Consider the following 15,271-nt stretch of genomic DNA (forward strand, 5'->3'; position numbering starts at 1 on the left):
TTGAGACCATTGCTCCTTGTTCTGTCATCTGCCACCACTGAGAACAGTCTAGCTCCATCCTCTTTGGAACCCCCCTTCATGTAGTTGAAGGCTGCTATCAAATCCCCCCTCACTCTTCTCTTCTGCAGACTAAATACGCCCAGTTCCCTCAGCCTCTCCTCATAAGTCATGTGCCCCAGCCCCCTAATCATTTTTGTTGCCCTCCGCTGGACTCTCTCCAATGTGTCCACATCTTTTCTGTAGTTGGGGCCCCACAACTGTACGCAATACTCACCAGTGGCGAATAGAAGGGAATAATCACTTCCCTTGATATGCTGGCAATGCTCCTACTAATACAGCCCAATATGCCATTGGTCTTCTTGGCAACAAGGGCACACCATCAACTCATATCCAGCCTCTTGTCCACTGTAATCCCCAGGTCCTTTTCTGCAGAACTGCTGCTTAGCCAGTCAGTCCCCAACCCGTAGTGGTGCATGGGATTCTTCAATCCTAAGTGCAGGACTCTGCACTTGTCCTTGTTGAAACTCATCAGATTTCTTTTGGCCCAGTCCTTCAATTTATCTAGATCACTCTGGACCCTATCCCTACCCTCCGGCGTATCTACCTCTCCTGCCAGCTTAGTATCATTTGCGAACTTGCTGAGGGTACAATCCATCCCCTCATACAGATCATTAATAAAGATGTTGAACAAAACCGGCCCCAGGACTGACCCCTGGGGCACTCTGCTTGATACCAGCTGCCAACTAGACATCGAGCCATTGATCACTACCCGTTGAGCCCGACGATCTAGCCAGCTTTCTATCCACCTTATAGTCCATTCATCCAGCCCATACTTCTTTAACTTGCTGGCAAGAATACTGTGGGAGACCGTATCAAAAGCTTTGCTAAAGTCAAGATATATCACGTCCATTGCTTCCCCCATATCTACAGAGCCAGTTATCTCAGTAGATTTCAAAGAACTTTGCCAAGGAGGTCAGTAGCAGTCTCCTGGATTTTACAAATGGGGAAACTGGGGCACAGAGTGAGGAAGTGACTTGGCCCAGGACACTCAGTCTGCCAGTGGCAGAGCCAGGAATAATACCAAGGCCTCCTGAGACCTGGTTCAGGTCTCTATCGACCCTGACTCCTTAGACAGTAAGCTCTCTCGTGCAAGATCTGTCTTTTCCCTCTCTCTTTATACAGTGCCTAGCAAGGTGGGGCTAGTGGCCATGACTGGGTTCTAGCCCTGGCTCTGGGAGGGGTGTGGGAGCTAGTTTTAAAGCAATGGCTGTTTCTTAGGTGGTTGCTCTGCTAAGACAGTGTCCGAATGATCATTTCCGTTTATGGTTTGCAGCTTTTCTATTTAGAGAGCAAGTGGGGGCGGAGCATGTAGAGGACACAGAGTTAAGGGGAGTGAACTCAACACACAGGGCAGTACTGAGGCGGGGACAGACAAACGGACTCTTTGCTGGGCAAATACACATCATTCGAGTCTCTGGGCTGGGTATGTGTTTTCACCACTTGCTGCCCAGGTGAGTCTGACCTTGTTGGGTCTGAAGGGGAATTTCCCTGCTAAGGCCACCGAGAAACCACAGAAATTTGCTATTGTAAAGGCATACCAGTTGGACTCCCTGCCACTGGGTATCAGTGGGTTTCTCCTGTGAAACTCCCTGCCACTGGCTATCGGTTATGTTAGCCTGTGACACTCCGTGTCACAGGGTATCGGTTATGTTAGCCTGTGAAACTCCGTGTCACGGGGTATCGGTGGTGTTGGCCTGTGAAACTCCCTGCCACTGGGTATCAGTTATTTTAGCCTGTGAAACACCCTGCCACTGGGTATCGGTGGTGTTGGCCTGTGAAACTCCCTGCCACTGGGTAGCCCTGCGGTTAACGTGGGGCACTCAGTAGACAGAGGTAGTAGGTGAGATCTCTAATGTGGGTGAATTTTCACTCTTGTTTCATGTTAATCAGATGAGGTGCTCCCCATTAGAAGTGTCTAAGAAACAGGATCCCATGTCCCTCCCAGTGCCCAGGAGTCCTGCCTCCCAGCCCCTCCACCATTCTCTAATAATTAGGCCTTTCTACAGAGCTAATAAGGCTGTGAGGGGGAAAATCCCAGACAGAGGCAAAATACCAAAGGTCCCTGGTGCAGCGCTGACAGCACAGCGGTGGGGAGGGTGGGGGTGGGCAGAGAAGCAGCTCGGTGGATTGTGGCTTCCTGAGTTACAATGCGGATGAGAAGAATGCTCTCATGAGTCAAGCGGTAGCAGCAATTCCTGTGACTGGCAGATGAGCACAAGAGATGGGGTGGGCGAGGGGTGGTTTTGTCTTCCTTCTAGCAGTGAGTTCCACCAGCACCAGTTCCTGCATGTTAGGAGTCAACAGCCCCTATCCTCACCTAACTGAGTAGGCCTGAGCCCCTGCCCCAGGGCCAGATTAGAGCTGGCCACCCTAGAGTGGAAAGGCCCCATGGCCCAGACACTGCCCCTCTGAGCCAGCCAGACATCCATATCACAGCTACGTGGTATTCTCTGCATAGCTGTATATTTGATCTATTAGAGTGTCCCCTTCCCAACTTCTCCCATGTCTGCTATTCCCCTTGTCCTCCCCTACTGCTCACAGCTCTATCCTGTAGCAGTGGGTTCCACCGGCTATAGCCCAGTTTCTCAGAATATCCAGCCTGGATATTCTGGAAGACAAGAGGGTGCCCAGCGAGGTCCTCTCCAATGTTATCTTCCTAACCCACTCTGGTATTTCTCCCTTCTCCTCTTCCACTCTCCCTTTTCGCTGCCACTGTCGTCCCTTCCAACTCTTCTAATGTCTCTTCCCAGGGTACCGTGGAACAAGATATCATGGCACTCTCGCCAACCACAGTGGCAAATTCCAGCAAGACACCAGTGACAATGAAGACCGCTCACCTGGCCTGTGCTGTGTTGCTTTTTATCACCTTCCTGGTGGGTGTGGTGGTGAACGGGCTGTACCTCTGGGTGTTGGGACTGAAGATGAGGAGGACGGTGACCACGCTCTGGTTCCTCCACCTGGTCTCCTGCTACCTGCTCTTCACCCTGCTGATCCCCTTCTTCGCTGTCTACGTCCTCCTGGATTTCCACTGGGTCTTTGGCATGGCCACGTGCAAGCTTCTCAATGCCTTCGGTTCCATGGGCATGTTCGCCTCTGTCTTCCTTCTCACATTCATCAGTCTGGATCGCTACACCCTCACTCACCATCCCATTTGGTCCCGGAATCACCGCACTATGCCCCGGGCTTGGAAGCTGGTCGTGGGTGTGTGGCTGACCTCCTTCGGTCTCAGCACTCCCTACCTGGCTTTCCGGGAGACCCACGTGGTGGACGGGGGCAGGATCGCCTGCATCAATAATTACAACATCTCTGGAGACTGGAATGGAACCAAGACGCAGGACCTGGGCAGAAGGGTCCACCTGGCCATCTTTGTGTTCCGGTTCCTGCTGGGCTTCCTGCTGCCATTCTGCACCATCACGGGATGCTATATCCGTGTGGGGCTGAAGATGAAGGAGAAGAAGCTGGCGTGGGCTGGGAAGCCATTCAAAGTCATGGTCGCCGCGATGGTTTCCTTCTTCCTCGGCTGGCTGCCCTACCACCTCTACCACGGCTTGAAGCTCTACAAAAAGGAGATGCCAGAGTCAGTGACGGGTGCCCTCTTGGTCATCTACACCTTCACATCCTGCTTCAATGCCTCCTTCTCCCCCATCCTTTACCTCTTTGTGGGGGAGAAGTTCTGGCAGGTCTTCAGTACGTCTCTTCTCACTCTGGTCAAAGCAGCTTTTGTTGACGATCTTGACATCAGTGCGCCCATGTTTCATGGAAGACAAGTGTTGGAAGTCGAGAACACAAAAGAAGAGATCGTCTGAAAGTGCCCAGACTTAGGGAGAGTTGAAAACTTGGCATCCCTTTTCTTCCTAGATTCCTGCTGGTTCTGTAACCTAGTGAGTTCCAGGTATCTTAATGTTTATAAACCCCACAGTGTCCCTGGATTCTAGATTCCCTGCTGTCTCCAGAATCCCATACATTCTAGGTCTCTCAATTTTTTTGAAACTCAATGGGTCATCAGTGGCACCAGAATGATAGCCAGCTCCAGAATCTTGTTGGTTTTTGGTCTCTCAATGTTTTCTATCCTAATTGACTCTCTTGGATTCTGCATCACTACCTGGCTCTGGAATCTCATTTACTGTAAGCTTTTCAGTGTGTTCAAATTCTAAGTCTATTGAGTCTAGGTCCCTGACTAGATCTAGGACATCACTGGATTCTAGAGTGTTTTCAAACCACATAAAATTCAACAGGTTCCAGATTGTTTGCTAAAACTTTCATCTTGATTCTAGATTTCCAAATGGTTTAAAATAAGTTAGATATAGTATATTATAGAGGAATCTGTGTATTATAATAGTGATGTCTAGCTCTTCTCTAGTGATTGTCATCAATAGATCTCAAAGAGCTTTACCAAGGAGGTCAGTCTTCCATTTTTTACAAATGGGGAAACTGAGGCATGGAGTGGGGAAGTCACTTGGCCAAGGTCACCCAGCAGGCTAGTGGCAGAACTGGAACAAATGCAGGTCTCCTACATCCCAGCTGAGGTCATAATAATATCCAGGTTTTCTTTGAACTACGTAGTTTATGTAAGGTTTGTGTGACAGTTCTGACATAATTTACAAACACTGTATGATCCAATCACTGGGATATTTAGTGTGGGGAGGCTCTGGCTTAGTGTCAGAGTGTCTGGTAAGGAAAACAAGCTAGTAGAATAAAGAGCTGCTCCAGAGAAACCACCTGCCCATGAACACTTCAGGGTGGTGAAGAGGTAACGTCCAAACTAATAATAGTGATGTTGTATGGAATATGGGTAATAATTCATTATATTATGGATATGAAATTGCAATGAACATACCAGATATGCGATGTAAGCTATCAGTGGAAAAGTTATCATTTGATAAATGTGATAAGCTTGTTTGTGTGTGCGCATCCTCTTTGTATCATGAGTTGTAAATATATGTGGTACATTGATATCTCAAACCTGTGCTGTGTATCTTGGTGACACCCCCAGACACTATCCTGCTTGTTGGATGGCCTATCGAGAATTGGGTGGCATCGTTGTATTTTGGGTAAGATCCAAACCAGTATTGATCTGGGAATGTGGCTGGCCCTTTCGTGATGAGAACATTTTGTGTAGTGAATAGTATTTTAAGTGACTTCTCACTTTACTGGACCTATTTGCTGATTGGGATTTCAATAAAGGGGGCTATGGGGTTTCTTTTTTATTTTTGGCTTCTTGATGACCAGTGTAGAGGATCTGGAGCACAGCTTCTCACAGGTTGCTCTCCTTTTTGCAGCCCACCCTGACCTAGCCTTTCTCGGTGTGTGCTGCCCTTTGCACCTCAGCTGCTGGCTCCAGCTAAGTTACAAAACCTTGGCCAAGGCTGGGGTCCAGCACATCCAAAAGATGATAAAGAGTTAAAAAGATCCTCCCTGGTCGATTCTCCATCACTGCAATTTTTAAAGCAGGACTGGATGGTATTTCTAACAGGTCTGCTCTAGTTCCACTAGGCACTAATTCAGAGATGTTCTGCAGCAGGTCAGACTAGGGGACCACCATGATACTTCTGGCCTTGGAATCTCTGATTCTATACTGAGGTCAGGCAGATGTTGTTGGGGTGCTGTACCAGTTATCACCTGGACCCACTAGAGTATCTGAGGAAGCCAGGCCTGTGTAGTCCACTGCCCATGGGTGGAGGGCTGTAGGTAAGTTAGACATGCACATAGCCCCTCTGTTTTAAAATCTTTTCCCACTGCTACTGTTCAGACGAAAGAAGACTGCCAAACCTGACAGATACCGCCTCTCGCTGATTCAGAATTCAGTAGGATCTCATGGATTTGAGGAATCCTGTCCAGTTCTTAACCTCTTGGGTCCCAGGTCTGTCAGTGTTTTGAATGCGATCTGATCTGACAAAGGCTAGATTTAGACATGTTTTCCAAGCCACTTTATGTTTCAAAATCTAATTGGATCCTATGCATTCTAGATATTTGGATGGTTCTTGAACCTCTTGGGTTCTAGGTCTGCCATTTTTTAAAACCCAAAGAGATCCTATGTGGTCTAGTGCATCCTAGTTTCCAACCTCATATATGACGCCCTAGACCACATAGGACCAGTTTGGATTTTAAAATTTTTTGTCAGAGCAAGAACCCAAGAAGTTCAAAAATCACTCAAATATCTAGAACTCATGGGGTACTATTGTGTTTTTAAATGTGTGTGTGTGTGTGTGTGTGTGTGTAAAATACACACACACACACACAATAGTACCACATTAGTTCAAGATATTTGGCTAGTTGTTAAACCTCTTGAGTTCTAGGTATAACTATGTCTTGAAACCCAATCAGATCTGACATGGTCTAGTACCTGAAGGGTTCCAAGCACATGGAATCATGTACTGTCTTGAGCCACTTTCCAAGAGGCCTGATGTTCACAAAGGGTTCCGCTTCTTCTTCTGGAAAATCAGGCCTGTTTAATGGTGTTCATCTGGGAACCCCCCCAAAAGTAGAAGCATAAATTATAATCACCACTTGTTTTGGAATATTAAGTCTGTAAGGCAGTAGGGCATGGAGCGAACAGGCCAGATCCTCAACCAGTGTAAATCAGTGTAGAGCTGTTGACTTCACTTCAGAGTTCTTGGGCTCTTCTCTTGCCACTGGGAAATGAGTGCAGTCTTGCAGGTTAGTGGTGGGGGAGGGAGCCAGGACTCCTGGGTTCAAACCCCAGCTCTGTGAGGAAATGGTGTTTAGCAATTACAGTAGACTTAATGACACCAAAACATTGAATGAATTAGTTTCAAATTTGCTAAATTGTTTTGCTCAACCACCAAAAAGCTGACAATTTCAATATAAAAAATTTTGATTTTCTTATTTGAAACAGCTTTTCTTGAAATTCTTCAGTTTTTTAATTCATTTAAAATGTGTAAAAAAACAAGCTCAGAAAAAAAAAAACATTTTGTTTGGACTGAAACAATCCTCCCCCCCCCCCCACACACAAACACACCTTTTCGTTAACTAATAATAATAATAATTTGAACTTGTTCCAAATGAGTCCCCCCTGCCACCTTGGTGGTTCAGAACAACCAGAGACCAAAAGAACTGGTTATTGACACAGGACTTACATGCCATCTGTGGTCCCAATTCAGCCCCATTGTGGCTGAAGACACCAGATCAAAGGTGATAAGAGGGATGAGAAAACAAACATCTCCATGTTTAGATCAAAAGAGCAGTGGCTGTGTCTCTAAGCCCCCACGTGTCAGCTCAGCGTGGGTGTTACTCACCCTCAATTTCTGGTGGAAGCCGTACCTCGCAGAGGTGTGAACTGCGTGAGGAACGGACTCACTTTTGCAGTATGGCTGCACTGGCCCTCGGTCCTGTTGCATAGCTGAGCTCAGGGGCCATCCAGGCTCTACATTTCCCAAAGTTCAGCCTCTTTGTTATTTCCCCTCACTCTGCAGCGAGAACATTATAACCATCTGAAAATGTTCAATCAGCATGTGTGTGTGTGTATGTGTGTGGGAGGCCTGTATTGCAGAAACCTCTGGACCAAATGACCCCAAATTTGCATCACAAACCCCACCCCCGCCTCTATTGCCGGTTTTCAAGAGAGTTGCCCCCCGCATGGGAGCATCAGTGCAATGTGTGAATATTAACAGCAGCTCATCATCAGGGGGCTGCATCTCCTGAAGTCCCCAATCAGACGACTGCCTTTGGCTCCCACAGACTCCAGCATAGCACCTGCGGCTTCGTGCCACGTTCCAAGTCAATGCGAGTCTGTATGTGGTTTTCAGAGTGGTGTAAAAAAATTAAAAACGGCTCCTTTTCATGTGGTTTTAACTGAGGGCCCCAGTTCACAAGCCTCTGAACCTGCCCCACTCACTCTGCCCCCGGCCTTGCTCAGAGACGGCCAATTTCAAGCCAAGCCGAGTGGGTGCATGTTTTTCAGAGCACTTTGACTCGTCGGTTCTGACAGGAAGAGGTTTCTCCGCAGGCCTGGCTGCAGGGGCGCCCTTAGCAGACCTGCTGTGGGAGGACTCCGGCTCCCAGGCTTTGGGCAGTTCTGAGCTCAGCGTCTGCAGCACCTGGTTGCAAGCGGCCCCCTCAATCCAACAGCCCTTTACTTTCTGCACATTCACGTCCAACCCCGGGGCATCAGCCCGGCCACACTCATGCCAGACACCACAGTCACATCCTGTGGAAATTATATTCCCTTTGGACATGCGACTCCCTCCAATGGGCGGCAGGTGGCGTCGATATTTTCCCAGGGGGTAACGCTGGACCCCACATTCATGTGCATCCCTGTCCCTCCGTGCCTGACCGGTCTAAGGAGCTTGGCTGGGCAGTAGCGGATTATGCACTGGACCAACGGGCCCCATGCGTAAAGGTTCCAGCCAATTGGGGGCCCCCAGAAAAATGGACACCCCCACCCCAGCGGAAATCCTGGAGTCCTGACAGAAGCGCTGGGCGGGCAAGGTGGGGAAAATCCTCGCACCCTGACACCACTCCCGACACCACTCCCCAGCAGAAGTTCCTGGTCAGCTGGGGGAAGCCCAATCACCCGGGCACCCACTGCAGTCCTGGGACTGGAGGGCTCTTGCTCCCTGTCGAGGCCTCAGGGTTAGTGGTTAGAGGAGGGGAGGGGTGACTCAGGACATCTGGTATCTAGCCCCAGATGCAAGAGGGGAGTGGGGTCTAGTGGGTTAGAGAAAATGGGGGGCTGGGAACCAGAGCTCCTGGGCTCTATCCCTGGCTCTGGCAGGGGAGTGGGGGCTAGTTTTAAAGCAATGGCTGTTTCTTAGGTGGTCTCTTTGCTAAGACAGTGTCCGAATGATCATTTCCATTTATGGTTTGCAGCTCCTCCATCTCACAGATCAGGCGGAGGCGGAGCGTGTAGAAGACCCAGAGTTAAGGGGAGTGACCTCATCACACAGGGCAGCACAAACTCACGGACACTTTGCTGGGCAAACACACACCATCCGAGTCTCTCTCTGCGCTGGGTCCTGCGCTGCCCAGGTGAGTCGAGACAATGGGCAGCTGCCCTCATTGGGTCTGAAGGGGAATTTCTTTGTAAATCCTACCTAGATGCCACAGACATTTGCTAGTATGAAGGCAAACCAGTGAGACTCCTGCCACTGGGTATTAATGGGGTTAACACAGTGTGGAAGCAGAAAAAGAACTGTCAGAAAAGAACTGCAATGCATGACAGTTTGTTAGCAAGAGTCAGGCTAACTGTAGCCCTGATAACGCGAGATTTGTAGAAGCGAGGATTGTGTGAGGCGGGTGAGAAAGTACTGTGTGAGAAGTTATTGTGACCTTGTATAGATAAGGTGTAGAAGACCTTGTGTAGATAAGGTATAGGAAATATTGTATGTTGGCAAGAGTCAAAACAATTAAGAAATAAGATATCAAGATGGCTTATGTATAACAAAATGCAGCTGTCCCTCATTATTGAAAGGTATAAATGCTTGTTGTAATTAGGTATCAGTCTCCGACAACAGGGACTCAATAGACAGAGGTAGTAGGTGGGGTCTGTGACATGGGTGAATTTTTCTCTGTTGTTTAATGTTAATCCGATAAGGTGTTCCCCATTGCCAAGCTCTAAGCCACAGGAAACCCCCTGTCCCCCATCCCTCTCACGAGTCCTGCTTCCCAGCCCCTACAGCTCTGACCCACTAGACCTGTATCACCTGCCACAGCCAGGAATAGAACCCAGGAGTCCTGTCTCACAGTCTCCCCTGCCTTAACCATAAGGTCAGTCTGCAGGGCAGAGAGGACACCATGCTAACAAGGCCAGGCGGGAGGCAGTCCCAGACAGAGACAATAGTCCAGAGGTCCCTGGTTCAGAGCTGCAGCATGGCTGAGGGGCAAAGGAGCAGGTTGGTGGATTGAGGCCTTCCTGTGTTACAGTGAGGGTGAGCACGTACAGCCCCTGAACTTGGCTATAGAACTTGGTTGGGCAGGTGGAGGGGCCTTGAGGTGCTGGGCTGGCCAGGAAGGTGGAGGAGTCGGGCTGGCTGGAAGGCAGCGGGGCTGTGAGGGGCTGGGCTGGTTGGGAAGGCGAAGGGGCTGTGATGGGCTGAGCTGGCTGGGCAGTGGAGGGGCCGTGAGGGGCCGGGCCAGTTGGGGACTGGAGGGGCCGTGAGGGGCTGGGCTGGCTGGGAAGTGGAGTGGCCATGAGTGGTCGGGCTGGCCGGGGAGGCGGAGGTGCCGAGAGGGGCAGGGATGATTGGGAAAGTGAAGGGGCCGTGAGACCCTAAGGAGGTGTGGGAAGAACACAAAGGGGATTTGGAGAAGAGGGAGAGAGAGACAGAAGTGTGGAACTCTAACACTGACAATCCCTGCATTTCATTCTCCTCCCTGCACAATCTGGCAATTCCCCCAGCCTGATACAGGAAGAACCAAAAATCCTGGCTCCGAACATCCATACCCCCTGATCTATCTTACTGGACCCCATCCTCTCCCGGTGCCACGGATAGAACCGCAGGGTCCTGGCTCCCACCCCACTCTCCCCATTCCAACTCAGTAGACCCCACTCTCCAAACAAAACTGGGGTTAGAACCCAGGAGTCCTGGCTCCCAGTAAACTGCTCTAACCACTAGATCCCACTCCTCTCAGATTTCAACCTTGGTCTAGTGTACCGTGCCATTGGGGGCTGTTTTCCCAGTAGCGTTGGGTTCCCATCAGGGATCTCAAGGTCCCAGCTCTGAGGATGGGGTCTGTGTAACCATCACTCTGGAGAGGGCTGGGTGTGACTGAGATTTTATCTAGAAAAGGAAGGGGCAGCATTTCACATGAGTTGTCTCACACAGGGATGTACCCACAACATATAGATAACAGAGGACCCCTAACGGCTATTGACCTGCTCTAACCACTAGACACCACCCCCTTCCCAGAGCTGAGGACAGAACCCAGGAGCCCTGGCTCCCAGTGCCCCCTCCCCCTGCTCTAACCCACAAGAGCCCCCACTCCTTGGCTGGGAGTTGCATTATTTGTGACTCAGCCTTTGTTGTGAGCTAATGGGGCTCGTTTATCTCTGGGTGCAGCCCCTGTCAGGAAAGAACTTGTGCAAACTACAGGCCCTTCCTCTTCATGGGGGGCACGGCTCAATAGATGAGCTGCTGGCCAAGCATCTAGTGCATTAGAGCAGGGGGGCTGGGAGCCAGGACTCTGGGAGTGAGTGGGGGCTAGTTTTAAAGAAATGCTTGCTGCTTAGATGATTTCACTGCTTAGACAGTGTCCGATGAGCATTTCTGTTCATGGTTTGCAGCTTGTGGATCTCAGAGAGCAGGTGGGGGTGGAGCATGTAGAAGACAGAGTAAAGGGGAGTAAACACACAGGGGAGGGCTCAGGCGTGCTGGGGACAGACTCACAGATGTTTGCTTGGCAAACACATGCTATCCAAGTCTTTCTCTGCTCTGCCCAAGTGAGTCGAGATGATGGGCAGAGACCCCTCGTTGTCTCTGAAAGGGAATTTCCATTCTAAGGCCACCTAGAAGCCACAGAAATTTGCCATTTTCAAGGCAAACCAGTAGGACTCCCTGCCACTGGGTATCAGTAGGGTTAGCCCAAGAAACTCCCTGCCACTGGGTAGCACTGGGGTTAACTTGGAGCATTCAATAGACAGAAGTAGGAGGTGAGATCTCTGACATGGGCGATTTTTTCTCTCTTTTTCACATTTAATCAGATGAGGTGTTTCCCACTTGCAAAGCTCTAGACAACAGACCCCATGTCCCTCCCACAGGCCAGAACTTCTGACCCCCATCCCTGCACCTCACTCCCAGAGCCGAGAATAGAACCCAGGAGTCCCAACTCCCACCCCATTTCTCTAATCATTAAGCTATTCTGAAGAACAGAAAGAGCTCCAAGCTAACAAGGCCATGGAGGGTGCAGTCCCAGGCAGAGGTAAGAACCCAGAGGTCCTAGATCCAATTGGGAATCTAGAACCCATATACTTTGAGTTTGAACACATTGAGTGGTTTACAATAAATGAGATTCCAGATCCAGCTAGTGATGCAGAATCCAAGGGAGTCAATTAAGTTAGAACACATTGTGCAGGGCTGGCAGCATGGCTGTGGAGCAGAGAAGTAGGTCAGTGGATAGAGGCTTCCTGTGTTACATTGAGGGTGAGAAGGACCCTGCCCATTCTCAGAAGTCAGGGTGTGGCAGGAATTCCTGTGACAGGCAGATGAGCACAGAAGACAGGCTGGGGGTGGGGCAGTTTTTTCCAGCTTTTTTGCAGTGACTTCCATCATCACCAGCTCCTGCATGCTAGGAGTCAACAGCAGCAATTCCAACCTCCCTGAGCCAGCCAGTCCCTGCCCTGGAGACTGATTGGAGCTGGCGTCTCCTAGGGAGGAAAGGCCCCATCTCCCATTCCCCACCCCTCTGAGCCAGCCCGTCATCAAGACCACAGTGACATGGTACTCTCAGCATAGCTGTGTGTTTCATCTACCAGACTGTCCCCGTTCCCCACTCCTCCCAAGTCTGCTATCACTCTTTTCCTCCTCTGCTGCCTATAGTTCTACCTTGTAGCAGTGAGTTCCACCGGCAATAGCCGAGTTGCTGAGAATATCCAGCCTGGATATTCTGGAGGACCAGAGGGTGCCCAGCTAGGTCCTGTCCTAGCAGGGCCGGCTCTGGCTTTTTGGCCGCCCCAAGCAAAAAAAAAAAAACGGGGCGGCCAGAACGGCAAAGCAAAAAACGGGGTGGCTGGAGAGCGGGTGCAGGGGGACTGGCTGGGGGGGGAAGGGGGAGGGAGTGGGCGGGAGAGAGAGAGAAGGGGGCGGCCGGGGCTACAGCAGGGGCGCTGCCACGCGGCCCCTCCCGCTGCGCCGCCTCCTGCCGCCTGCCACGAGGGCTCCGCTCCGGTCGGCGGGGAGGGAAGGAAGAGGACTGCCCTGCAGGGCGCTCTGGTTCTCCGCACCGCCGCCCCCTACAGGGCGGCTGGAGCGGAATAAAAAAAAATCGGCCGTGCCGCCCTAGGATTGGGCAGAATGCCGCCTCGAACAATCTACCGCCCCAAGCACCAGCTTGCTCAGCTGGTGCCTGGAGCCGGCCCTGTGTCCTAGTGTGTTCCTAACTCCCTCTGTTATTTCTACATTCCTGCTCTCCCACTCTCCCCTTTCCCATCCACTGTTGTCCCTTCCAACCCCTCTTCTGTCTCTCCCCAGGGCACCATGGACCAAGGCAACACGACTCTCCCACCAACCACTGGGACGAATTCCAGCCAGACCCCACCATCTGTGAGCGCCGCTCTCCTGGTCTCTGCAGTGTTGCTCTTCCCCACATTCCTGGTGGGTGTGGTGGGGAACGGGTTGTACCTGTGGGTGCTGGGACTGAAGATGAGAAGGACGGTGACCACGCTCTGGTTCCTCTCCCTGGTCTCCTCTTACCTCCTCCTCACCCTGCTGATCCCCTTCTTCATTGTATCCCTCCTCATGGGTTTACACTGGGTCTTCGGCATGGCCATGTGCAAGCTTCTCAACACCTGCATCTCTGTGGGCATGTTCACCTCCGTCTTCCTTCTCACCCTCATCAGCTTGGACCGCTACATCCTCACTCATCATCCCATCTGGTCCCGGAATCACCGTACTGTGCCCCGTGCTGGGAAGCTGGTTGTGGGTGTGTGGCTGGCCTCCTTCTGTCTCAGCACTCCCTACCTGGCTTTCCGGGAGACCCAGGTTGTGGATGGAGACAGGATCATCTGCATCAATAATTACACCCTCTCCAGAGACTGGAATGGAGCCGAGATGGAGGACCTGGGCAGACGGGTCCACCTGACCATCTTCATGGTCCGGTTCCTGCTGGGCTTCCTGCTGCCCTTCTGCACCATTGCGGGATGCTATGTCTGCATTGGGCTGAAGATGAAGGAGAAGAAGCTGGCGTGGGTGGGGAAGCCCTTCAAAGTCATGGTGACCGCGGTGGTTTCCTTCTTCCTTGGCTGGCTGCCCTACCACCTCTACCACGGCTTGAAGCTCTACAAGAAGGAGGTGCCAGAGTCGGTGATGGGTGCCCTCTTTGTCATTTATATCTTCACATCCTGTTTCAATGCCTGCTTCACCCCCATCCTCTACCTGTTTGTGGGGGAGAAGTTCTGGCAGGTCTTCAGGACGTCTCTTCTCACTCTGGTCAAAGCGGCTTTTGTCGATGATCTCGGAAGCAGTGCCCCTGAGTATAGTGGAAGACAAGAGAACACAAAACAGGAGATGGCCTGAAGATGCCCCAACTTAGAGAGAGTTGAAAACTTGGTATCCCATTTGTTTCTAGATCCTGATGGTTCTAAATCCTAATGGGTTCCAGGTATCTAACTGTTCAAACACCTTGCAGTGTCCCTGGATTCTAGATTCCCTGCTCTCTCCAGAATTCCATGTGTTCTAGGTCATTCAATGTTTTCAAACTCAATGTGTCATCAATGGCACTAGATCAGTAGCCAGCTCCAGGATCTTGTTTGTTTTATATCTCTCAATGTCTTCTCACCTAATTGACCCTCTTGGATTATGCATCACTCACTGGATCTGGAATCTCATTTCTTGTAAGCCTCTCAATGTGTTCAAACTCAGAGTTTCTTGGTTCTAGATTCCCGATTGCATCTAGGACATCACTGGATTCTAGAGTGTTTTCAAAACACATAGAACCCAACAGGTTCCAGATTGTTTGCTAAAAGTCTCATTGGGGTTCTAGATTTCCAAATGGTTTAAAATCAATGAAGTGTAGTATATTATAGAAGAGTCTGTATATTACAATAGGGATATTTAGTTCTTCTCCAGTACTTCTAATCAGTAGATCTCAAGGAACTTTAGCATGGAGATCATTAGCAGTCTTCCAGTTTTTACAAATGGGGAAGCTGAGACTCAGACTGGGGAAGTGTCTTGGCCAAGGTCACCCAGTAGAACCTTCAGTCCGTCCACTGGCACAACCGGGAAGAAACCCGTCTACTGTGTCCCAGCCCAGGTCTCTATCTATGTATCTCCTTATATTGTGAGCTCTCTGTTTTTACAGAGTCTAGCACAGTGGGGTCCTGGGCCAGGATTGGGGCTCCCAGCACTAAGAAATAAAATAATAAATAGTCATTCCCATGCATTCCTTGAACTACATAGATTCTGTAAATATTGTGGGGCATCTCAGACATAATTTAAAAACACTATGTGATGACACACTCACTGGGATATTTCATGTGAGCAAGCTCTGGCTTAGCTTAAGAGCAGGCAGTAAGGAAAGCAAGCCGGCAGAATGAAGA

The 15,271-nt window shown here is 50.3% G+C and overlaps 2 protein-coding genes across 2 annotated transcripts; both read left to right on the plus strand.

The window, feature by feature from the left end:
- Positions 1-1,493: 1,493 nt before the first annotated feature.
- Positions 1,494-3,866, plus strand: LOC135892745 (probable G-protein coupled receptor 33). Its single transcript, XM_065420542.1, has 2 exons — positions 1,494-1,511; positions 2,811-3,866. The coding sequence occupies exon 2, from the start codon at positions 2,832-2,834 to the stop codon at positions 3,864-3,866; it is 1,035 nt and encodes a 344-aa protein (XP_065276614.1). The 5' UTR covers positions 1,494-1,511; positions 2,811-2,831.
- Positions 3,867-8,598: 4,732 nt separating this feature from the next.
- On the plus strand, positions 8,599-14,249 carry LOC135892562 (probable G-protein coupled receptor 33). Its single transcript, XM_065420364.1, has 2 exons — positions 8,599-8,652; positions 13,206-14,249. Exon 2 carries the CDS (start codon positions 13,212-13,214, stop codon positions 14,247-14,249), a length of 1,038 nt encoding a protein of 345 aa, XP_065276436.1. The 5' UTR covers positions 8,599-8,652; positions 13,206-13,211.
- Positions 14,250-15,271: the final 1,022 nt, after the last annotated feature.

This window comes from Emys orbicularis, chromosome 20, assembly GCF_028017835.1.
Source record: "Emys orbicularis isolate rEmyOrb1 chromosome 20, rEmyOrb1.hap1, whole genome shotgun sequence".
NCBI lineage: Eukaryota > Metazoa > Chordata > Testudines > Emydidae > Emys > Emys orbicularis.

Excerpts from the sequence above, each read along its gene's own strand:
- LOC135892745 (XM_065420542.1), top strand. The coding sequence starts at position 2,832 with ATGGCACTCTCGCCAACCACAGTGGCAAATTCCAGCAAGACACCAGTG.
- LOC135892562 (XM_065420364.1), top strand. The coding sequence starts at position 13,212 with ATGGACCAAGGCAACACGACTCTCCCACCAACCACTGGGACGAATTCC.